This window comes from Aquila chrysaetos, chromosome 10, assembly GCF_900496995.4.
Source record: "Aquila chrysaetos chrysaetos chromosome 10, bAquChr1.4, whole genome shotgun sequence".
Classification (NCBI taxonomy): Eukaryota; Metazoa; Chordata; class Aves; order Accipitriformes; family Accipitridae; genus Aquila; species Aquila chrysaetos.
Window position 1 is genome coordinate 30361897 of NC_044013.1, and position 24037 is coordinate 30385933.

General features: G+C 60.7%; 1 protein-coding gene across 1 annotated transcript in view; it reads left to right on the top strand.

Annotated features, from left to right (window-relative positions):
- The first annotated feature begins 1320 nt into the window (after positions 1-1320).
- KIF1A (kinesin family member 1A) overlaps positions 1321-24037 on the top strand; it is a 42474-nt gene continuing 19757 nt past the window's right edge. Inside the window, 27 exon segments of the mRNA XM_041126812.1 lie at positions 1321-1501; positions 7293-7444; positions 11669-11745; positions 11850-12029; positions 12546-12611; positions 12804-12982; positions 13341-13452; positions 13838-13915; positions 14237-14302; positions 14569-14586; positions 14963-15038; positions 15153-15231; positions 15511-15653; positions 16079-16105; positions 17454-17662; positions 18196-18275; positions 18595-18670; positions 20914-20993; positions 21282-21388; positions 22003-22086; positions 22212-22392; positions 22476-22512; positions 22514-22549; positions 22803-22896; positions 23021-23169; positions 23329-23507; positions 23597-23734. Coding sequence (XP_040982746.1) covers positions 7339-7444; positions 11669-11745; positions 11850-12029; positions 12546-12611; positions 12804-12982; positions 13341-13452; positions 13838-13915; positions 14237-14302; positions 14569-14586; positions 14963-15038; positions 15153-15231; positions 15511-15653; positions 16079-16105; positions 17454-17662; positions 18196-18275; positions 18595-18670; positions 20914-20993; positions 21282-21388; positions 22003-22086; positions 22212-22392; positions 22476-22512; positions 22514-22549; positions 22803-22896; positions 23021-23169; positions 23329-23507; positions 23597-23734 — 2657 coding nt within the window. The 5' untranslated portion in view covers positions 1321-1501; positions 7293-7338.

Here is a 24037-nt window from a genome sequence, read left to right on the forward strand (position 1 = left end):
CGCAGCGAGCTGTGCTCTGCGGGCTCAGCCTGGCTCGAGGGCATCACAGCGTGTCCTGATGATGCCACAGGCCACGCATGCCTGTTCAATATGCTGTGCCTCTCACCCGCCACGTGTGCCCACGGTCCATTGTATCATGCCCATCCTCCGGCACATTCTCTGCCGTCCATACTCTGAAACATGAACAAGCTGCCTGCCGCTGGCTCCTGGCAGGTCGAGGAGCAGGTCCCTGGCCAGAGGAGCCACTCGGTGAACAAAGCTTTGGGCTGGGGATGACGATTATGGGGTGGAAAATGCCCCACCATGGCAGAGCTGGCACCGGTGGCTGGTGCTGAAGGCATTTGGGGCGGGTGTGTGCAGCTGACACGGTGCCAGGGGAGAGCACTTCTGCCCGGGCAGCCGGATGGTCGGCTCTGAGAGGAGCTGGGAGCTGCTGTAGCCAACACCACATGGATGGTGGAAACTACAGTTAGCCTGGGCACTGCTGCCTGGCCATCATCTACCAGAGTGAGGACAAGAAGTCCTGATGTCCCGAGAGGTCCCAAGCCAAGTCCTCATCCTGTGCCCCAGCCATGTACTCCCCTGGCTGAGGGGATTGCTGCCGGATGCTCGCAGCATCGACAAAATGCTCAGTCCCTAAAACACTGGCGGGAGGGACCCGCTGGAGACCTGCCACCGCTGTGGCGGGTGGGTGGATGAAGACCCCTCTGCGGGTGGAACCCCCTGCTGCCTGTCCTCCAGGGAGACTTGAGGAAGGACTGGGGGCAGGGAGGGGATGTGTGGCCTCGCCGTTGGCATGGAGGGGCGAGGAAGGATGCGCTGCTGGAAACAGCTGGCGGCGAAGGCATAATCTGCTTTCCGCGCTGGGTCTAAATTCCCCGGCGCAGATGGACAGGGAGCCGGCCGTGCCACTCCCGGGGTCTGCGGGGCAGGCGAGGGAGGCTGATCAGGCCCGGGTGGGTGAAGAAGCTCTGTCCCGGAGGTGGATGCTGACAGCCGTGGCCGCCGGGGGCTGGGGGCCGGAGAGGGGGCCGGGGACCGGCGGGTAGACCTGGAGGGGGCAGCTCTCCCCAGGGCGGCGTGCCGGTGGGGCCGGGGTACCGCGCCCGGGGGGCAGGCGACGGTTGCCGGGCGACGGTTGCCGGGCGACGCGGGGGGCCCCGCCCCTCCCCGCGCCCTTGCGGCGGTTCCGCAGCGCGGACCGGGGGGGGGGGATGTGCTGACGTCACCGCTCCATCCCCGGCTCGCGCCCTCCCGGTTCACACCCCCACCCCGCTTTCTCCCGGGCGGCGGCGGCCAACCAGCGCGCGGGGCGGGGCGGGGCGGGCGGGGACCGCAGGGGCGGGGCTGCCACCACCCGCACCGGCACCGGCACCGCATCGCATCGCACCGCACCGCGCCGAGCGGCTCGGCCTCATGCCGGTGCCCCCCGCCCAAGGCTGAGCGCTACGCCCCGCCGAACCGGGCACGGGCACGGGCACGGGCACGGGCACGGGCACAGGTAGGGGCGGGCGGCACCGTGCGGGACGGGGCAGCCCCGCCGAGCCCGGGTGGGGCTGCGGCAGCGCGGGCGCGGTCCCCGGACGCCGGCCGAGTGGAGGGGGGGGGTCCAGGGCTGTCCTGGGATGGCGGTGCCGCCCCTCTCGGCCCCGGCGGGGGCGAGGCGTGGCGGGGGGGGAAGCGGGACGCGCCCTCCCGGGGGCCCGGCGGGGCGGGGGGCTGCGGCCGGCGGCCATTTTGCGGGTTCCCCCCGAGGCGCGGGGGAGGGAGGCCGGGCGGGGGCTGCCCGCGAGTCCCCAGCGCGGCAGGCGGCGGGTGCCGCCCCGCCTTCCAGAAGGATCCCACCGGGGGGGGCCTTCCCGGGGACAGGGCGACGCCTCTGCAGCCCTGGCACCCGCCTGGGGTGGGGAGAGGGAGGATGCTGTCCCCGCTGCTCGTGGGAGGAGGCACACGGACCCCATTTCACCCCAGAGCCGTCCCACTCTCCCCTCCAGAGCAGGTGGCTCTGACCATGATGCTGAGCCATCTTGCACCATCATCATTATGCTTCAGAGTCAACGATGGCGCTGGAGGGAGCAGTGGGCACCCCAGCTGGTGCTCTTGCCGGGGGTGTGGGGGGGTAGCTGGCAAAGGTGCTGCAAAGCCGAGGCTCTTGCTTGCCCCACAAGGACGAGCTGCTGCTGACCTTGCGCTTGGGGGCAGCTGGGCGAGGGCCGCCATGTCACTGCGGGCCAGCGCCGATGGCTTCTGCCTGGAGAAGGGGGTGGTCCCTGAGCAGAGGGACTGGTGCAGAGCCCCACGCTTGGCCACCCGGGCTCCCAGGGAGCAGCCCTGCACCTGCCCCATTGTCTTCGTCCTCTGCCTCTTCATCCTCCTCTTCTTCCTCCCCCATGGGGCAGCGTCCCCTCCCTTGGACCCCGCAGACCCCCTGCACACCGGGGTCTCCTGCCTGCTCAGGTCCCATGCCTCTGCTGTGGGGCTTGGGGAGGACAAGGAAGCAGCTGAGCATCTCCCCTGCCCCCCCACGGCTGTCCTTCCACACCCCGGTGCCCGGAGCAGCCCCTCAGCAGGTGGCCTCGGTGGCATGGGGGGGGGGGGGCAGCAGACCCCCTCCCCGGGTACGGCCAGGGGTATGATGGGCTCTGCCATCCCCACACGCTGCTGCTGACCTCCATTTTGTCTGGGAGGTGGCAGCCGGCGCTGGCACAGATGCTGCCGCTGCCACCCCCCCGCCTCCCTGTGTGTGGCCAGAGCTGCAGCCCCCAAACCCTGGGGAGTATCAGAATCTGGTGTTCCCCCCATCTCCCCGGCTGCCCACCCCTCTCTCTGCCCAGCCATGCTGGTAACCCGCTGGAGCTCACTGCCTTTTCCGTGCAGCTTTTCTCCCCTATGGGTTTTAGCATGCGGAAGAGAAGATGGAGAGGGCGGGCAATGGAGTGTGAGATGATTCGCCTTTGCAGCAGGGATAAGGAGCTGGCCAGCGGCAAGCGAAACGCTTCATCCACGGCCTTAAATTTGCTACTTGCAAATTTAATTCACGTTGAAATTCTCAGGGAGCTGCAAACGCTGCCCCGAAGCCATGTCCTCCATTGTGCTAGGTGGGATGCGAGGGGGCACAGGGCAGGGTGCCCATGATGGCACCAGGGAAGCAGGGGGCTGTATTTCAGCTGGGGCTAGGGGGGCACCTGCCTCTGCCCCTGCCCCTGTCCAGGGCTGTCCTCCAAGCTGCTTCCCCACCTGCAGGTGCTGTGCTGGGGAAAACTGCACCGTCACAGCCCCTTGCCCGGCACGGAGCAGGAGGCGAGCGGGGAGCAGCCATGGGGTTCGGCTGGCAGGCACTGATGGTGCCGCGTCATCTGGACCAGCTGCCCCCAGGGTCTGCCACTGTCTCTGTTGTCCCCAGAGGGAGGGCAGGGTCCCGCGGTCCCGCATGGAGCTGGGGGACCCCAACAAGGGGTGTAGGGGAAGGGCTCATTAAAACAAAGCCCGTCAGCGGCTGAGAGCACCGTGACTTGGGAGGCGCAGCCAGACAGGGCATCCATCCTCGCTGCCAAGGTGACGTGGGGATGCACGCGGACAAAAGGAGAAACTCGCCTTGGATTTCCCTAGGTGCAGGCAGCTCTTCATCTGCCAGAGCTGCCTGCGGCCCCAGCGAGGCAGCCTCTGCCCCAGGCTGGGCGCAGGGAACGGGGCATCCTGGCCGTGCTGACCCACGTTAGCATCGCTCAAACCCCGGTGGCCTGCAGCACCCAGGGGACGGGCAGCACGGCATGTCCCCGCAGCATCCTTAGGGGAAGAGTTCACTGTGGGTGGCACTTGGGGACAATGCTCCCCGTCCCACTGGTCACCTCTTGGTGGTGGCAGGGAGGCTGCCAGTCAGTAGCCCTCAGACTTAAGAGAGCTCTCGTTAGCTAATCTCTGCCCAATTAATCTTAGCTGATCCAGTTAATCATCGCTCTGTAGGCCTTTCACTCATCACTGAGGGCTGATGGGTGTGCCGGTAGGGATGGGCAGAGAGCAGCGGGCTGCGCAGGAAGGGGGGGGAAGGGGTGCCCTGCAGAGTTGGGGGACAGGTCTGGACGTGCACCCCGGCACCATGGCTCCAGGGACTCTGCTGTCCTCCCCTGCCGTCTCGCTTGTGTGTGGGGTGGCCCCAGGAGGAGGTGGGGAGGGAGCGGGGAGTGGGACCACGGTGCTGGCCCACTCCCAGCGAACGGCTGATAGCGGCTTATTGAATTTCTCTCGATGGCGGATTAAGCAGGTGGTGGCCGACTGTCCCCAGGCAGAGTGAGCTGGCTGGGCTCGAGTTGCCTGCCTGCCCTGGGGGAGGCTGCCTGCCCCTGCCCTGCCTGTCCACAGCCTGCCCGCTGCAGCACGTCCCCTCACTCTGTGGGATGCTGAGTGCCTGTGGCCAGTGATGCCAGTGCTGGCCGTGGCTGGTGGTGCTGCCACGTTACGTGGGGTGCAGGCTGAAATCCTCCTCGTGGCCGAGCCGGGAAAATAAGTGTCAGGGGAAGGAGCTGGGCAGGGGGCTGTCGGTGCTCCCCAGGGGGACGCGGTGCTGCCTGAGGTCCTTGTGCTGCTGTGGCAGAGGTGGGACTAGATTGCTGCAGAGGAGCAGGGGGGAAGCGGCGTGTTGCTGACTGAGGAAGCTGAAGAAAATGGATGGAGACAGAAAATGGAGCCGAGCTTGCGGCTTTGCAGCAGGGAATACCGGCAGGGAGAGAAGCCTGTGCCGCTGGGCTAGGTGAGCCAGATGGCTTGCTGGGAATACGCCGGGATGTGGGCATTGGGATGGCAGGGAGAGAGGAAAGGTTCTGCTGGTGAGGAGGGGACTTCTCACGGCCGGCGAGGGTGGGCTGAGGGGGTACGGGTGTGGAGCTGAGTGGGGCCTCCCAGCAGAGGAGGGCGAGCAGCCACCGATGGAGGGCACACAGCAAGATGAGGTGCCCGGAAAAGTGGGACGAAGGAGAAACTGGAGCTTCTTTGTGGGAAGTGATAGGGCTGGAGGGGGCTGTGATGGGAATGGCGCTGGGGCGGGAGGGAAAAAGGGCAGAGTCTGAAGCTGCCCGTGGTGGACAGTGGTTGGTCCCAGGGCTGCTGGGGTCGCTGCCGGGTGTGATGTGCTGGTGCTGGTGGGTCTTGCTGAGGGCTGTGCTGCAGCGCGGAAGCCTGGGGACCTGACCCACCTCTTTGTAGCCTTGGGAGCTGGAGAGACAGCAAAGTGGGGGAAAGAGAGCTGTCCAGGCTGTAGAGGAGGAGAGGGAAGCACTTGACGCAGGCAGTTGTCGGGTGCCGCGTGGGGTTTAGCCCAGCAATGGATCGATCGTCCCTGAGCACCAGCAGTGCCACAGGGTGGAGCAGCTCAAGCCGATGGCCTCGTGAGGATGCAGCCCTTCCACCCAGGAATATATCCCATCGTTTCATGGGAAACCCAACTTTTTTGTTTCCCTTTGGCGAGGAGTCCTGTTTAATTTTTCCTTTCTCCCCCATCTGAGAAAGCAGCAGATTGGGGAAGGCAGAGGCCTGTTGGTACACGGCAGTCCGCTTGCCAGCTCAGGGACTCAATGGTGGTGTTAAACACCCACTTAAAATAATCTGTGCTCAAGAAAGCCTGAGACCAAATACTTGAACTCTGGAGCTGGTGGGATTTAAGGGTGCGATTGCTGGCTGAGCGCAGTGGGAGCTCCAGAGCTGTCCCAGCAGGGCAGGGAGGGGAGGGCTTTGGAACTCTAATGGGAGAAGATTTGTCCTCCTCCTGCTGTCAGGGATGCAAGCTTGCTTTTAAAACAGGTGAAGCATTTTTGAAAGAGCACCCAGCTTATAATACTTTTTGGCTGCAAATTTTTCCACTGTGCCATGAATATACCTGCCTTTGGGCAGAGTATATGTTGGTTTTCCTCCCACCCCGTTTGGAAATGAAACCAGCGCTGTCAAACCTCAGTTAGTTTTAAAGCCATCCCCTTCTCTTGGGACACTTTCCCTTTGGTGGATTTATTTTTTTCTTCCTTTTTTTTTACCTCCTTTTCCACAAATTTTTCATTTCTACTGTGGGAAAACCCATCTCGTGTTGAGGACCCATCCTTACTGCTCCAGTTCCTTCGGGTCATGGTCTGTGTAACCAGAGCTGTGCCATTGCTTGCTCCTGATCTCCTTCATCCTCCTTCATCCCAGAGTGAGCATCCCGCTGGCAAAGACCAGTCTCAAAAAGCCCCAGGGCATTTGTAAACACCCTTGCAGGAGTCTCACAGGCAGGGATGCCAGAGGAGCTGATGCCTGCCCGTGCTGCAGGGTGCTGAGCTCCTCTTCAGCTCATCATGAGAAGCCAGGGAGCAGGGGATGGGCAGGAGAGGGGATGGACGTTAGAAGGCAGGAATGGATTTTGTCAGGGCTGATCCCGAAGGACCCAGTGGCCAAGGGAAGGACCTCAGCATTCTTTTCTGGCCAATGCTAGTGAGGCTTAACTGGGGCTCGGAGAAGGTGGGACCGGCTGCAGAAAGCCCGGACACCAGTGCTAGATGAGTGGCTGCTCTGGGAGATGTTAGAGAGCAGTTTGTTTCATCTTGTGAAGTTTGTGATTAATAGTTTATTAGCAAAAGGAGTCGAAAAATGATTGTGAGCTGGGAGCTTCAGCTGACTGTGATCGTCACCGGCTTGCTGGCTGGTGCTGCTGCTGCTGACGCCGCACATCTGCTTTTGCCAGGAGCTGAATGAGAGGCAAATACCAGCAGTTGTGTTCAACAGCCGCCTCCTTTCTCGACATGAATGCCATCGTTTTCTCCCCCCTCCCCTCCACCCAGTCCTGCTGCCGAGTCCCTGCTCTGCTGGGGCTGGAGCAGAGGCAGGAGGCTTGGGTGATGGGCAGGGAATTGTGGGCTTGCTTGCAGGTGAGGGGCTACCTGCTCAGTGCCGTTGGCAACCCAGGATGGAAAAAACACTCCTCGGGAGTCATGCTGATGCTGACAGTGCCTACATGGCCCTGTCCCCTGCTGTGGGTGCCCACCAAGTGATGCCACAGGGTAATGGAGGCTCTGGGTGCTGCCCTGGGGTAAGGACAGGGATGTCCTCTGGGACCGAGCAGGGGGTCCTGACCTGAGATACGGGGGGGAGGTGGAAGAGGCAAAATGTGGGCAGATCGAGGGATGAAACAAAATGTCATCTTTTGGGCAGAGGCAAACCAGCATTCCTGGGAGGTTTCGTTGCACAGGCTTTCCATTCATCTTTCCGGCACGGCTGCAAGATAGGGATTGGGATGCGAGCTTTCCTAATGCCCTTTTCTTCCTTCCTCGCAGGACAGCAGCTGCTCCCCGCTAGCAGGACCCACCTCCAGCCGGCGCAATGGCGGGAGCATCCGTGAAGGTGGCAGTGCGCGTCCGGCCCTTCAACTCACGGGAGATGAGCCGGGAATCTAAATGCATTATACAGATGTCGGGAAGCACCACCAGTGAGTGTCGGTGTCAGGGGCAGAGGGGCTCGGGAAGGCTTTGCATGCTGCCTGGTGAGAAGCACGCATGGTCTGGCCGTGGCAGCAAGCACCGGGCTGCTGGGATCTTTGGTGTGGACACCCGTAGCCCCTGGTGTCATTTGGAGGAGGGAATTGGGAAGGTGATGTCACCTTTCCCACAGGGAAATGCAGTCCAGCTGTTGAAATGGCAGTGGTGGGATCTACGTGGCACCGAGCCCTTGGGTTTTGGTGGTACTGAACAGGGCAGCATCCCCCAGGAGGCAATGAGGGAGGAAGAATCAGAAGAGCCTGGAAACGCTACTGCATGGATGTGGGGCCAAGGATGCCCGGCCCATGGTTGCCTGCCCAAGCATGGAAGCCATGCACCGGCCGGCAAGCAGCTCCTGACGGCACTGCCTGGCTGGGTACCGTGCACTGCGGTGTGCCGCGACCCATCCCTCCCTCCGCGGGGCTTGGAGCCACAGCACCAGCAGGATGGAGGGGTGGGAGGGGGTTTGCTGAGGGAACAGTGTGCTTGGGGAGGGGGGATGTAGCATGGGGGCTTTGGGGCCAACTGTCCTGTCAGGAGCCTGTCCGGCTTTCGCTCCTCTTTAAATAACGGCTGCGGGAAGTACGGGGTGGGAGAGGTGGCTGAATCCCTCCTCTTTGGCTCTGGAAGCCTCCAGATGGGGCAGCATCTAAAATAACTCCCTCCCTGCCTGCCTGCCCCGGGCTTCCTGCATCACCGATGGCGGTGGGTGAAACACCAGCTCCAGCTGCCCCTGCGATGCACGCTGCCGGGCTGCCATGACAACCCTGGTGGGAGGGAGAGGAGGGCACCCAAGGGTGACCCTGCTGGGTCCCTCCCTCACCCTAGGCCTGGGAGCAGGAATGGGGGGTCCATGGGGTAGCATCTGCCGGTCTCTGGTGTCCTGGGGGTCTCTCCCTTCCCGGTTGTGCAGGGATGCTCTGTCTGCCTGGGGTGCGGAGCTGCTCCCCCCACTTTAATGGCCCAGCAGGAGCTGCACCTGTGCCCGGGCCTGGGTGCAGGCAGGAGAAACGTCCCTTCTGGCCCTGAAGGGTGGGGGCAACCTGCTCCCCCAGGCCCAGGCCCGGTCAAAAGCATCAGGCATCCCCCACCTCGGCCACGGCTGTGTTTGCTCAGAACGATCTGCCCATGCCCATCCTGCAGCCCCCAGCTCTGCTGTTTGCAACCCCCCTCCCCTGGCCATGCTGAAGGCCCCTTGTCCCCCTGCCCATGCCGGGGAGGGCTGGCAGGGCTGTGGGCAGGAGCAGGGCAGTGACCCGGCCAGCCCTTTGCTGACAGAGAGGTTTTTCTCCATGAATGGACAAACCATCGGCTAATCCCCTTGGCCAGGGGGCTGGGGGGCAGGTGCTGGGGGGGCTCTGGTGCCTGCTTGTGAAGGCAGGAGGATGCCCGTAGTGCCGGCTGCACCCCCTGCAGAGTGGGACTGTCTCGGCCCCCCTGGCTCCTCACAGAGAAGCCAAAAATAAATGTGTTTGGCGGGGCGAGAGCAAGTTTCTCCTTTCCCAGGATTATTTGCAGAGACCCCCACACATACCGGAGCAGGGCAGGTTGTTCTTCTGCCTAATGCGTTAAGCCCCGTGGGGGGGGCAGCGGGGGCCAGGACCGGAGGGGGTGAGCCCTTCTCTGCTGTCCTTTTCCCCCCCAAACTTAGAGCCGCCGCCCCCTTGGCTCACTGCAGCGCGGCCGCCTGCCAACACTGCCACTTTGTTCCCGTGGCGTCCCGCCCTCTGTGCGGCCGCAGGGACCGGCCAGGGCACCAACACCCCTGGCCCCTCTCCTGGCAGCTCCTGCCAGGACGGCGAGGAAGGGACCCCAGCTTTCATCCCGCAAGGCCATTAATATTCTCTGGCCGGAGCTGTGCCTCCGCAGGCTTTAAAATACGGCAATTATTTTCTCTCCTGTGGGTCTTGGGTTTTATCCTGCTCGGTGCTTGCCCACTTGCTATGCTCTGCCATGCTGCTGGCTTTTCAGGGTGAAGATGAGGATCATCTCCAGACGTTTTCCTCCTCCCCTCTGGTCTGTATGTCTGTCTTCCTCCCTCCCCCCTGCCTTTTTTAATCCCCTTTGGCCAGAGCATGAATCTTTTGCAGCAGCTTTGCAAAAGCCCTGGGGTGCCTGATCACAGGAGAGGAAAAGACCCACCAGCAGCATTCAGCCATGCTGAGGCAAATAAATGGGAATGAAAGGGGCATGGGGAAAGCATTTCAGCTCGGGGACGGGAGACCTGCTGCTCTCGGTGTGCTCCCTTCTCCCCTGTGTTCCAGTCTCTGGCCTGCTGGGCCAGCTGGGCAGCTGCAGCTGGGATACCCAGAGCTGCTCGGTGCTGTCCCCAGCTGCTCCTCCGCCCCGTGCCTGGCGTGGGCTGGCACTGGGATGCAGAACAGCTGCCTTGTGCAGCCCCATCCTGCCCGCTCCTGCTTTTGCCCCATTTTTTACTCATTTTGGGGGGGGATGCTCCTGTTCACTCTGATAAGGGCCACCTCCACAGGGCAGAGGCAGATGCGAGTCAAGCGCAGGGGGGCCGGGTGGCATGGCAGAGCTGCCAGGTGAACCCCAGGAGCTATTGGAGATGCTCCACCTGACTTCTTGCATGGCCTCTGCACCCGCTTCTCTTTGCAGCGGCCACTCACACGCCCTCAACACACCGACTAGGCACCAGCAGGGACAGGCAGGCCCGTGGCTGCCCACGCTGTCCAGAAAGGCGTGGTGCCGTTTCAGTCTGGATCTCAGTGGGGACCTCCAAGTCCCCATTTGCGGCTGCGGGATGGGCAGTTACTATGGAGATGTCACTTCCCAGCCCTTTCTCCTGAGAGAGCGGCTCTGGCTTTGGTAATTAGTCTGCCTGGGATGCAGGAGGCATCCGGAGCATCTGAGTCATGCTGTCTCCAGTGGGCAGGCAGGCAGGGAGCCAGCGCCCAGCCCCTCTTTGGTGCTGGTGCTAGGCTCCTGCCCACAGCAAGGGACATCTGAGCAGCACTGTGCTGCAGTTTTTGCAGTCGGGGTTGGATCCTGCCCCCGTTTCCCACCCTCCACCTGCCTGCCTTGCTGCCTTTGTGGGCAGGGATGGATGGGTCTCGGGCCAGAAGTGGCAGATCCCTCCCAGAAGAGAATCCATGGTGGCAATGGAGGAGGAATTGGGAACAGAAAGTATCTGTATCTGTAACGCTGCGCACCAGGACATTCGAGCCCACAGGCAGCAGGCTGCGCCATGCCCGGGGCTGCTTGGGAAGGTCCCAGCTTGAATCCTGAGCAGGCGCGAGCCCTGGCCAAGTGCCGGCCCCGGGGCAGGGCAGGTTGGGGCTGCAATTGAGGGACCTCCATTGGCCTCGGTGCTATATGGCCTCCTTGTCCCCGGTGGTGGCAGGGAGCAGCTGTGGGCACGGGAGCTGCGCTGCGCTGGCCCGCAAGGTCATTTCAATGTCGCCTAACATGGCTGATGGCTGGATCTCGTGATTACCCTGCCGGTTTGGGTTTCTTCTGACGCATCTGTTGTTTCAGAAAAAAAAACATCGTAAACGCTCTATGGGGAAAAAAGTGGCGAGTGAGGAAAGGAAGTGATGCAGTCTCCAATTTCCATGGCAACGTCCTTTTCACCAGGGGATGGGAAAAAGCAGGCTCTTGTTTCTGCTGGTGGTGTAACACGAAGCATTAATCACCCTGCTGGGGCTGGGTACCTGAAAGAAAGCACAGGGGAGGAGAGGCAGGAGTCGGAGGGGGCCTGGGGGAGCCCCGATGGGGCCGTGGCTGCCCCCACCCCACAGCACTGATGCGTGTGGCTTTGGGCATGGCCCCCCAGCTGTGGGGTGAAGGGAGGCTGTGATCCTCCCATGCCAGTGCCGGTGCTGGGCTCCCACGGGCAGGTGCCAAAGCAGGAAGGAGCTCAAGGGAAGGAGCCGTTTCCCTCGCTCTGTGCCCAGTGGGATGTTTGGGCCAGGCTCTGCCCTGCTCCCTGGGCTGGTGCAGGCTCTGCCAGCCGTGGCATCCACCTCCTCAGCTGGGACTGTTGGGGACTGGGGACTCTGGACCCAGCTGCAGAGCTGGAGGGTCCCAGTCCCACTTTCCAGGACCATTTCGGACTGAACCCCATCACCCTTCTGCCCTCATGAGCGGGATGTGGGTGGTGGGAGTACCACGGGTGGCCAGGTGGCCTCATGTTCCCATCTGTTTGCCCCTAGCTATCCTGAACCCAAAGCAGCCCAAAGAGACACCAAAAAGCTTCAGCTTTGACTATTCCTACTGGTCCCACACCACGGTAAGCAGCAGGAGGTCTGAGCCTGCCTGGAGCACTGGGCTGGGCTGGGGAGAGGTGGGAGGACCTCTTTGCCAAATTGCTCCTTGTCCCCCTCCTCTCTGCAGCCCGCAGACATCAACTATGCATCTCAGAAGCAAGTGTACCGGGACATTGGGGAGGAGATGTTGCAACACGCCTTCGAAGGCTATAACGTCTGCATCTTTGCCTACGGGCAGACGGGTGCTGGAAAATCCTACACCATGATGGGGAAGCAGGAGAAGGATCAGCAAGGCATCATCCCGCAGGTACTGCCTAGTGAAAAGCTGCCTGTTCTGCTGGTCCTAGTGAGATGCCGAAAGGAAAACTGGAGTGGAGAGGGAAGAGAGGAGAAGGGCGGGAGCAGGGCCAGGCTTTGCCGAGGTCTATGGCAGCCCTGCCGTGGCAGTGAGCCAGCGTGGCTGTGCCGGAGGGCGGGGGGACAAGGAGAGTCATGCCAGACTCCTCCAAGACCAGATGAATTACGCTCTGGCTACATGAGGCTGGTGTTTGTGAGCAGCAGTAGTCCAAGTGCCAAGCCAGTGGCAGCGGTGCTTGCTGAGAGCTGCCACATGCTGGTCCAGCAGGGCACTGGGGCAGGTGCTCTGGGGATGCTGAACTCCCCATATCAGCAGGGGGGCTTCTGCCAGCTCTCCAGGAGCCATCCCAGCACTCAGGGGCTCTGGTTTTTGGGGTGAGAAGGTAGAAATCCCTGTGGCCAGGGCACCCCGGCCAGGGCCATCCTTCTGGTGGGGGGCTGAACAGCCTGGCTCTTCTCTCCGCAGCTGTGCGAGGACCTCTTCTCCCGCATCAATGACACAACGAATGACAACATGTCCTACTCCGTGGAGGTAGGCACGCTATTGCCTGTCCAGCTCCAGCCTCCCACCCAGCTCTGCAAGCCATGCCGGTGTGCAGCCCCCTCTTTGGGGGGTCCTGTCCCTGGGTGTGGGGTGGGGTGGGTGAGCAGGACCTTATTGTGCCTATACACTGAGTGTCCATGTCCTGCCAGCTGCTAGCCCTGCCTGTGCCCTCTGCTCTAGGTGAGCTACATGGAGATATACTGTGAGCGCGTGAGGGACCTCCTGAACCCCAAGAACAAGGGGAACCTGCGGGTGAGGGAGCATCCCCTTATGGGCCCGTACGTTGAGGACCTTTCCAAGCTGGCTGTGACCTCCTACAACGACATCCAGGATCTCATGGACTCTGGGAACAAGGCCCGGTGAGTTGGGGGAGCAGGAGATGGCCAGGATTTGGAAAGCTTGCAGGCATCTCCAGAAGGTCCTGCTTAACTTCCTTGCTTTGCCGGTTTGGCTGCTCTGGAGGTGGCAGTCCCCTCCTGTCTGAGCATTGGGTACCCCCCACTTATTTTCACCTTACCTCCTTCCTGCTCTCAAAATGCCCTGGAGCCAGCAGGAGAAAGCCTGGACTTTTGCACATGTCCTCCCAGAGTCCTCTCCTGTCCTCCAGACTTTCCTTCCCATCATGTACCCTGTCCTGAAATGAGCCCTGGCCTCATCACCAGCCACTCTGGTGTCCCCTGCAGAGTGTCATACCTCCCTGTCCTCCTCTCCCCGCAGCACAGTGGCTGCCACCAACATGAATGAGACCAGCAGCCGCTCCCACGCCGTGTTCAACATCATCTTCACGCAGAAGCGGCACGACGCTGAGACGGACATCACCACTGAGAAGGTGAGAGCAGAGCCTGGGGGACTCGGGGAACCTGCGTGGACCCAGGAAGGGCTTCGTGTGCTATCGACAGCACTTGGGACGAGATGGTGTGGCCTCATGGAGGGTTGAAACAGGATGGAGATAAGTCCCAGGCACACTCTGGGCTCACAGTCCCTCGAGGGACTGGCCCCTGGACAGGATATTTGGCAGCTGGTGCCCTCCAGCCCTGCCTGCAAGGATGTTAGCCCTGCTCCTGGCCAAATCCCGGCAAGGATGAACCCGCAGAGCCCGCCTCTGCCTTCAGAGCAGTGTCACCTTGCAAGAGGTCTTTGCTCCCTCTTCGGCTCTGTGCCAGGGCCTGGTTTGTTGTGCCTGCCAGGGCTGACAGACTTGTCTCTGCCTGCAGGTCAGCAAAATCAGTTTAGTGGACCTGGCAGGGAGTGAGCGAGCCGACTCCACTGGTGCAAAGGGCACAAGACTAAAGGTGAGAGCTGGCGTGGGGTCCCCTTCTGCCGCTGGGGACGCTGTGTCCTGCCCCCTTGTCCCCAGCTGTGACATCTCTTTTCCTTGCCTGGTTCCTTGCCCACTATGCTGCCAAAATCCTTGATGAGGTTTTGTTTGAAAGCTGCCCAGTGCCAGTTCCACTGCAGTCCATGAGTCCCACCTGGGAGGTGCTGGTTACCCAGTAAGACTAGCTGCTCTTTGCCTGTCTCCTGCTGGGACTTCCCAATCCTCCTGGTACACTGGACTTTAGCGCCGCTCCGAAATGGGGCCTGAGCATCTGGGGTTTTCCTCTCTCCATCAGGAAGGAGCAAACATCAACAAGTCCTTGACCACACTGGGGAAAGTCATCTCTGCCTTGGCCGAAATGGTAGGTAGCTGGAGCACAGACGAGCAGTGGCACCGTGTGGGAATGGGCTCAGCTCAGCAGGGATGGGGTCAGCTCTGAGGGATGGAGCATCCCAGCTCTGAGGGATGAGCAGATACATCCCAAGCTGCCCTTGGGACTGGGACGAGCTGGGCTGCTGTCTCGCTGGGGACCTGCACCCGCTGCTCTCTGCTTGGGGGATGGAGAGCTGTGGTGGGCGCTGAGGAGGGGAGCAGCTCACTTAAACAGTCTTTTCACTTTCTTTGCAGGATTCGGGGCCGAACAAGGTAGGTAGCCTGGACGGGCTTGTGAAGGGAGGGTTGGTTTTTAGCACAGGTGGTTGCGAGTGGGTGGCAGGGTGGCTTAGAGGTGAGGCTCTGCCCAGACACATGCCATGCTTCTCCTGGGGGCTGGCAGAGCCCTCAGCATCCTCCTCACCCTCCTCACCCTGTGGCTCTCAGTACCCAGCATTAAACACCTGCCCTGGCCCAGGCAGGGCATTTTACATGGAGGACCTGTGGAGCTGAGCAGAGCTGCCTGAGGTCACGGTAGACGGGCAGAGCCATCCTCCTCCGAGTCCCCATGGCTGGGGACCAGCTGTCACCTTGCCTTTGAAGAAAGCAGGCAGCCTGACAGCCCTTCCCTCCTCTCTCCATCCCCCAGAACAAAAAGAAGAAGAAGACGGATTTCATCCCCTACCGGGACTCAGTACTGACCTGGCTGCTGCGGGAGAACCTGGGTGAGGACATGGGTTGGAGGTGTGGGCTCAGCGGCGGGCATGGCTGCCGAGCAGAGGGTGATGGTTGGCGCGGGGACCAGCGTCTCCCTGATGTGGGTGTATCTCTCTGGGCAGGTGGCAACTCCAGGACGGCCATGGTCGCTGCTCTCAGTCCTGCCGACATCAACTATGATGAGACCCTCAGCACCCTCAGGTAGGAAGAAGTACCCTTGTCCCCCCACAGCGGGCGAGGGCAGGGCGGGTGTCTGAAACCCAGGCACTGCCACGTGCTCTCCTCACCTCTGTGGCAACCCTGGCTGGGGGGGTGCTGTGGGGGGACCCTGCAACCTCAGACAAGGGGCCAAAGGAATGTCCCAGTGCTGGGATCTTCCAAAGGATTGCTTGCTGGAGGGGCTTAGTGGCACTCCCACTTGCCCAGCAGCTGGGGGTTTGCCCCCCCCCTGCCGCTGCTCAGGGCTCTGCCCTTCCCTAGGTACGCTGACCGTGCCAAGCAGATCCGCTGCAATGCCGTCATCAATGAGGACCCCAACAACAAGCTCATTCGGGAGCTGAAGGACGAGGTGGCACGCTTACGTGACCTTCTCTATGCCCAAGGCCTCGGGGACATCATTGACAGTAGGTACCGCCCGGTGCTCTCTGGCAGAGGCTCCAGGCAGGGGTGGCCTGGAGTCCCCCTGGCCTGCGGGGCCGGTGTCCCCGCAACTACCCTGCATCCTGCTCTGCCGGCCACATGGCAGCATCACGCTGCCAAAGTGTGGTTAGGATGCCTCCGGCAAGCCCCTGCGTGTGCATTTGCAATCCCCAGCCCACTTCTGTAAGGAGGAGGAGCTGCTCTAGACCCAGCAGACCTCCCCTTCTCCCCCTCCACCTCCCATCTTCGGCATCCCGTGCCCAGCAATGGTGCCAGGAAGATGTTCCCGGGGCTGCGCCCACCCGTGGCCTCTCTTCCGTGTGCTGTTGGATATCCTACTGAGATGAACCCACTCTTGTTCTGTTCTCTCTGTCTTACCCCCACTCCCTGCCCTCTCTCTCTCTCTTAGCCCATCCTGCTGCGGGAGGATCCAAATGTGTGTATTCCCCATCACTGGTACTCTCTGTTGCTTCATGGCTTTTGGGAGGCATAGGCTGCACCCAGGGGCACCTGTGCAGCATGGGGAAGGGCTCCCGTAGCCAGCCCCAGCTAATGGAGAGGGGCTTGCTGTCCTCAGGGAGCTGGCAAAGGGAATGGTGGCAGAGTCACAGTTAGCGCCTGGGCTTGGGATAGCGCTTGGAGGGACCAGCGTCCTCCGCCATGCCGAGGGCCCAATCCCCACAGGGACTCCTTCCTCCATGCTGTCATGATGTTTCGTGTCGCTACTGCTGCTGCTGTTGCTGCTTCTGCTGGCACTGGGGCTTGTTGGGACTGGAGCCCGGCACAGCGCTTGGGCGGGCTGGCACAATGCTCTCCTGATGGAGGGCTGTGTGGTGATGGCCAGGAGCGTTTTGACCACGGATAAGCACTGTCGCCCCATCCTGCCCTGGGCTATGGCGAGCCCCCTGAGGAGACGTGGCCGTGGCCCCTCCCCTCCTGGCTCAGGTCCCCTGGATGTGGGCTGATGGAGATGGGTGATTAATGCTGCACCTGCTAGCCTGTGCCCTGCCCTCCTCTGGCACAGCGCGCCGAGGCCCTGCGTCTTCTCAGGGCTGGAGGAGCATTTCTGATACCTGCGTCCCTTTGCCACGGGGTCCGGTGGCAGCTGATGCTCGGGGTGCCAGCAGGCAACTGCTGCTGCCTGTAACGGGTGTTTTGCTACCTTGCCCTCACTTTGCTCTCTCTCTGGCTGCCCGGCCAAGGTGCTGCTCCAGTGGGCCAGGGACTTGGGCTCTGCTAGTGAGGGGATCCCACAGCTACTCCTCCTCCTCCATCCCCCTGACCCCTTTGTGGTGGAGGGCCACTGCCTCTCCTCCCCTTCCCTTCTCATTCTCTGCCCTCAGATCCAGCTAATCTGGGGCAGCTGGGCAGGGAAAACCACTCGGGCTGTGTTGATGGGGGAGGATGACAGGGGCAGTGGCACGCTCTTGTCAAGGATGGTCGATCCCAGACCTGATGGCTGCAGGATCTGGTGTTGTAAAAAAGCATCCCCGAGAGCCCAGGAAGACTCCAGGGCTGTTCCAGCAGCTGCTTCCCAAAACAGCCCAGTGCTCCTGGCAGGCTGCCCGGGCTGGGGGAGAGACGCGTGTGCCCTTGCCCTGCTGCTGCCTGCACCGCTGTGCTGTCGCCTGTGCCTTTTCCTTGTAATTCCTGGCTTTCTTCTCGATGCACCCGGCTGCTCTTTTTTTTTTCCCAACAGCTTTTCTTCTCTCTATCTTTCTCTTTCTCTCTCTCTTCCTGTCCATGTGTCTTTCCCTGGCCCAACCCTCCTTCCCCACCCGTAGATGTGTCCGACTTTGAGAACAATAATGATGCTAGAGGGGCAGAGCTGAGTCACCGCCATGACAATCTCTCCACAGTGACCAATGCCATCGCTGGGATCAGCCCCTCTTCGTCCCTGTCGGCCTTGTCCAGCCGCGCCGCCTCTGTCGCCAGCCTCCACGAGCGCATCATGTTTGCTCCAGGCAGTGAAGAAGCGATCGAAAGGCTCAAGGTAAGAGGCCAGCACCTGGCAGGACGGAGGGCTCAGCTCAACACTCTTGCACTGAGGCTTGTGGAGGGGGCTCGGTATTTTCTGGAAACCCATTATGGATGATGCTCATGGAAAATGATGCTCAGGCATGCTCTTGCAGAGCAGACAGACCCAGAGCTGCCCAATGTTGTGGACTGCCAGACAGGAGAGGGTTTGGCATGGTAGGGCCCACCTGGTGCTGCCATCCTTCCCATGGGGTGACTGCTGCCCCTGCCCTGCGGGACGGGCGCTCGTGGCTCGGGGTGGGTGCTCCTGGCTCAGCATGGTGCAGGAGCAGGCTGGCAGCAAGGGCATGGAGAGGATGATCTTCCTGCCTTGCTCTTTGAAGATGGCGATGATGGAAAGATGTGGGTGAAATGCTGCCGTTGCTTGTTTAAACCAGCCTGAAACTGGGACCAGTGTCCCGCTGTGGCATGCTGGGCAGAGCCTGGCAGAGCGGGCAGGTGTGCCGCCTGTAGGACACGCTAACCTCCTGCTAACCCCGTGCTCGCCAGGAAACAGAGAAGATCATTGCGGAGCTGAACGAGACATGGGAGGAGAAGCTGCGGAGGACGGAAGCAATCCGGATGGAGAGGTGGGTGGGTTGGGGTGCGATGGGACAGGGTGGGGTTCCCCAGGCATCTCCCCTCCTCTGCACTTTGCCTACAGCAGTTCAGGTCCTGGGGGCAGCTGGGCAATTTGACCGTGCAGCTGTACCCTACCCCAGCCCCCACCACGTTAGCCTGCATGGACGTGGTCTGCTCTGAGAAAGCCTCCTGAGGCACGGAGTTAGCTGAAGCAAGCCCTATGGCTTGGGCAAACCCATGGGCTGAGGTCCCGTCCTGGGTTTGTCTACTGCTGGCTCCAGGGACTCGTGGGTCTTTAACAGGCTCTTCTTTCCCTTGCTCCTTCAGGGAAGCGTTGCTGGCTGAAATGGGGGTGGCCATGAGGGAGGATGGAGGCACCTTGGGTGTTTTCTCTCCTAAAAAGGTAGGATCATCTTATTCTCTTCTTCCTGGCAAACGAGGGCTGGTTTGTACCCCTGCAGCTCCCTTCTGACCTGCCCTGTCGCTGCCAGCCGGCCCCAAATATTTCTCTAGCCTTTTCTGGGCTCTGAAATCTATGGGGGAAATCCCAGTGTTGGCCCTGCTGGGTACAAACATCGGTAGAAATACATGGCTAAATGTCCAGCCACCATTGCCTGGATGCTCTCCCCATTCAGGTGGGGCTTTGCTGATGATCGTTGTGTTGGACTTCAGTATCAGCTTATAAAAATCCATACTTTGGGGTATATGAAATTGCTGCCCCTGAAACCGGCAAGTCCTCACTCAGAAATGTGGGTGCAGAAATATTCCATACTCTTTATTGCTTGTAGCATCCTGGAAAGTATTTTCTAAGCAAAAACTGGCTGTGCCCCAGAGTTAGTGTCCCAGCAAACCCTGCCAAGCACCAGTTACAGCACATCACTGCCCCTCGCTTGTCTGTATAACCATCGCGGTAGTGATGTCCAGTTTACAGCCCCAACCCTGTGAAGCCCGCAGGGCAGCCTGGGCTGCCAAGGTGCAGGCACGTGCTGGTAGGACCAGGGCGCATTCACTTGGCTCTCCTGCCACACCGAGGGATGCTCTGAGAGCTGCCCCGGCAGCTGATGCTGGTTGGCTTGGCCAAACATCTTAGTAGATGTGTGCATCCCCAGCTGAGGTGGTGACACTTGCTGATGAAAGCTTCGGGACCTTCCCCTTGCATGCCTTGGCATGGCTCTTAGGACAAATTTCTACAGCGTTGTCTTTGTTTCTCATTCTTGTCTCAGTCGCTGCCTGTTAGGACCCCAGATCTTTGTGTAGAAACCATGGGGGTTTATACCCCGAAGCAGGTTGGTCTTGGAGGTGGGGCATTGCTGTGGTGGTCTTGATGCCTCCTTGCTCTTCATCTATCTGGTGGGTGGAAACTTCTCTGACTCCTCCAGTGGCTGGTGAGGAAAGTTAGCGTCGATAGTGTACAAAACCCCGTTTCATTAAGGGCAAAGCAGGGCAGGACTTCGTTGTCCTGCTGTATGCCATCGCTGGCGGGGTTACGTCTCGAAGGAGCTCAGTGGAAGGTGAAGCATCTGCCTTCTACTAGCCAGCCTTGCAAATCTGGAGAAAAACTGCAAGCTGAAGGAGTCTCAGACCCTGGGGCTTCGTATCTGCCCAGAGGGGCCTGAGGTTAAATGTTACAGGCAACTTACTCCTGCTAGCCACCATGGAGAAGAGCCTGCGTTTCCCCCTTGGCCTCCAGCTCTCCTACACTATTTGGAGTGAGTCCCTCCTATCAGCCAGGGCTTGTAGCACTGTTGTGAGGGGGAAACCTCTGCATGTGTTAGCAGGCTGATAAGACATTTCTGATGGTCTCTATCCTTATTTCTGGGAAACTCAGAACTTTACCTGGTGATACTCCTGGGACTTTGCCTGTTGCCTGAAGGTGCAATCACAGCAGCTTGCAATAGGGTGAGACAAGCTAGCTGCAGATGGAGAGGTCTGTGGCTGGGGGACAAAATTCCCTCTCATCAAGAACAAAGTGGTTTGTGACCTGGGGGAAGAAAGTGTTGGGAGGGAGCTGTTAGGAAGGACACCAGGGAGTGAAATTCAGCCTGGAGATATGGCTTCAGGTTTCCACTACTTTTGGTTGAACTTCTGGTCTAGGACCTGCTCTTTTGGGTGCTTTATCTGTCTTTGTACCTTCAGGGGAGGAAAACAGGCACTTTTAGTTCCCCTCACCCTAAACCAGCTGTTGCATGGGATGTGTCTCTGCCTCAGCTACACTGTCCATAGCAGAGCTGGGGGCTATGGTGAGGCAAGGGCCCATGGACACGCAGTGCAAGCTAGCAGGGTCCTGCCCCAGGAGACACTAAGCCATATCAGGGACTCCCCATTGGAAGTGTTCAGCTCCACGTTGGGCCTGTTTGCAACACGAGTTTTCAAAGGCAGCTGGCGGAAGGTGCCCAGAGCTCAGCCCTTGAGGAGGAAAGCAGAGAGGCGTGTGGAGGCAGGTCATCTTCATCCCAGCTGCTCGGTTCTCTGCAGTCCCCTTGAAAAGTACGTGCCTGGGCATGTTGTCCTGGAGCTACGGAGGGCAGGAGAGCCCATGCAGGAGGCAGCCTGAGGTGCTGCTGAGTTCCCATCTCCCTCAGGAGCATCCCTCAGCACCTGGGTAGACGGGGCGCACCAGGGTGACTCCTTGTTTGTCTCTCCCAGACGCCCCACTTGGTCAACCTGAACGAGGACCCGCTCATGTCCGAGTGTCTTCTCTACTACATCAAGGATGGGATAACAAGGTGAGGGCGAGGTCCTGCGGACCGGTGGGAGCCTAGCCCGGATCTCAGTGCCTGACTTGCCTGGGTGGGCAGCAGGGTGACAGCTGTCCCCAGGCTGGGCACTGTTCCTGGGGCATCCCCAAAGTGCCATAGCCATGTGGGAACAATGTGTTTGCCTGGCAATGTTGTTAGGGATGTTGGTCCTGCTATGCACCAAGGGCTGCTCCTGTTAGCCCCAAGGATGGTTGTGGGGGGAGGCCCAGGGAGGGTCTGCTTTGAGGAAGGATTGAGCTGGGTTTCCCCCGGCAGGGTTGGCCGGGAAGATGCAGAGAAGAGGCAGGACATCGTTCTCAGCGGGCACTTCATTAAGGAAGAGCACTGCCTTTTCCGCAGCGACACCAAAACTGGTGGTGAAGGTATTCCTTGTCCGGAGGGGCTCCACCTCCCTGGGGACCCCAGTCCCTCTGCATGTCCCCAGCACCTGCCCCCAGCCGGGGCTCCGGCCCTCCTCAGAGTAGTGGGGCTCTCCTGCATGGCCGTTGTCTCTCCAAGCTTCCAGAGTGAGCTACGGCCCTCACCTAGGTGGGAGGGAAGCTCATGCAAGGCACGTGGAAGCTGCCACGGTGAGGCAAGCCAGGGAGATCAGGGTGGGAGGGAAGAGCAGACTGTAGATGATTTTCGCAGAGCAGAGCCCACCCTGCAAACCAGCAGGAACCTGGGGGTGAAAGGGCTTTGGGAGACGAGACTGGGCGTGCTGGAGGCTCTGATCTCCTCTCACATCCAGTCTCCAGCTGCTTCTAGTCCTTGGGACTGCTCTGATTAACACGAGGTTGGCCGAGCCCCATTTGTTGCCCAGGGCATGGGTGCTGCTGCTGGGTACTCTGGTTCCCCCACTCCACACCTGGGGTGCTGGCTGGGGCAGCTCTCCCTTTCTAAGGCTGCAGAAGCAGCGGAGCAGGAGATGAGGGGTTTATCCCTGTGCTTCCACCTTACCTTTGCTCCCTCTCTCCCCCTCCCACTGTCTCTGCAGTAATAGTGACCCTGGAGCCCTGTGAAGGTGCTGACACCTACGTGAACGGCAAAAAGGTGACAGAGCCCAGCATCCTGCGCTCAGGTGGGTCCCCAGAGCCAGCTCACCAGCACTGCTCTAACCTGCCTCCCTCCATCCAATGGGGGGCCTGGACGTTGTCCCACATTAAACCCACGCCCTCACCCCATGCCCCACGTGCATCCCTGTAGGAAACCGGATCATCATGGGGAAGAGCCACGTCTTCCGCTTCAACCACCCCGAGCAGGCTCGGCAGGAGCGGGAGCGGACCCCATGTGCTGAGACCCCCGCTGAGCCTGTGGACTGGGCTTTCGCTCAAAGAGAGCTGCTGGAGAAGCAGGGCATTGACATGAAGCAGGAGATGGAGCAGCGGTGAGGGCACAGGGGCTGGGGCGATGGGGAGTTGGGTATCCACCTCCAAGGTTGGTCATCCTCTCCTTCCCCGTTCCTCCCAGGCTCCAGGAACTGGAGGACCAGTACCGGAGGGAGCGGGGAGGAGGCGAATTACCTTCTTGAGCAGCAGAGGCTGGTAGGTGGCCAGGACCTGACTCCTTCTCAGGCTGTCCAGGCATGACTGAGTTCTGTCAGATGTTTGCATGGGGTGGCTCTGTGTGTCCTAAAAATAAGAGCAAACCTGTTGTTCCTGGGGTTGTCCTCATAAACACGGATTCAGAGGAGGGAGGAAGCCAGGTTCCTGCGGGGTGGGGGAGAAGCTCTGTGTGGCAGCATGGAGGAAGGTCACACCTTGTGGGTTGCATCATCCCTCTCCTTGCTTCCCCCAGGACTATGAGAGCAAATTGGAGGCTTTGCAGAAGCAAATGGACTCTAGGTATTACCCTGAGGCAAATGAGGAAGAGGAAGAACCTGAGGATGAAGGTGAGGGCTGGGTTTTGATGCTCTCTGCGGGAGCAAGAAGAGTGGACCATGGGTCCCCTGGGCATCTCTGCGCTGATATCCTCCCTCCTGGCGGTGAGGTGACTGTCCCTCCATGTCCCCACAGTGCAGTGGACAGAGCGGGAGTTCGAGCTGGCCCTCTGGGCCTTTAGGAAGTGGAAGTGGTACCAATTCACCTCCCTCCGCGACCTGCTCTGGGGCAACGCCATCTTCCTCAAGGAAGCCAATGCTATCAGCGTGGAGCTGAAGAAGAAGGTGGGTGCCCGGGGCTCCTCTCTGGCTTGCTGTGGCACCCACGGCTGAGGCCACAAGCGTGGGCAACCAGGGAAGTGCTGAGGAGGGGATTGCTGAAGACACAGCATGGAGCCCGCTGTCCTCCAGGGTGGCTCACTGTCCCCCTCTGTTCCTCTCCAGGTCCAGTTCCAGTTCGTGCTCCTCACAGACACACTGTACTCGCCTCTCCCTCCCGACCTGCTGCCTCCCGATGCCGCCAAGGACCGGGAGAAGCGGCCATTCCCCCGGACCATAGTGGCCGTAGAGGTGCAGGACCAGAAGAATGGGGCGACGCATTACTGGACCCTGGAGAAGCTGAGGTGGGCAAACGATGCCTGCGGCAGGGAGGGCTTGGCCGGCCTCAGCCTGGTTTCTCACCGCTGCCTGCCTCATCCCCCTCTGCCTGCAGGCAACGCCTGGACCTGATGCGTGAAATGTATGACCGTGCAGCAGAAGTGCCTTCTAGCATCATCGAGGACTGCGACAACGTGGTGACTGGCGGAGATCCTTTCTACGACCGCTTCCCCTGGTTCAGGCTGGTCGGCAGGTGAGCGCTTTGGCTCCTTCTAAGCGCGGCTGGGACCTGCAGGCAGCCCTGTGGGAGGAAGCAACGCTGGCTCTGCCATGCGCAGGGCGTTCATCTCCCTGGGGCTGCACCATGGGAGCATGCATTGCCCTCCCGGTGCCAGTCAGGGCCCATCTTGCCTGCGGTGGCTGTCCTCTGCATTGGCTGCTGGGACCCCGAAGGACCCACAAGCCACTGGCAATGCTCCTGCTGCCTGCCCTAACACAGTGCTGTGAGGCACGGGCTCTTGGCTTGCTGCCGGTGGGAGGTGGGAGGCTGCGGCTG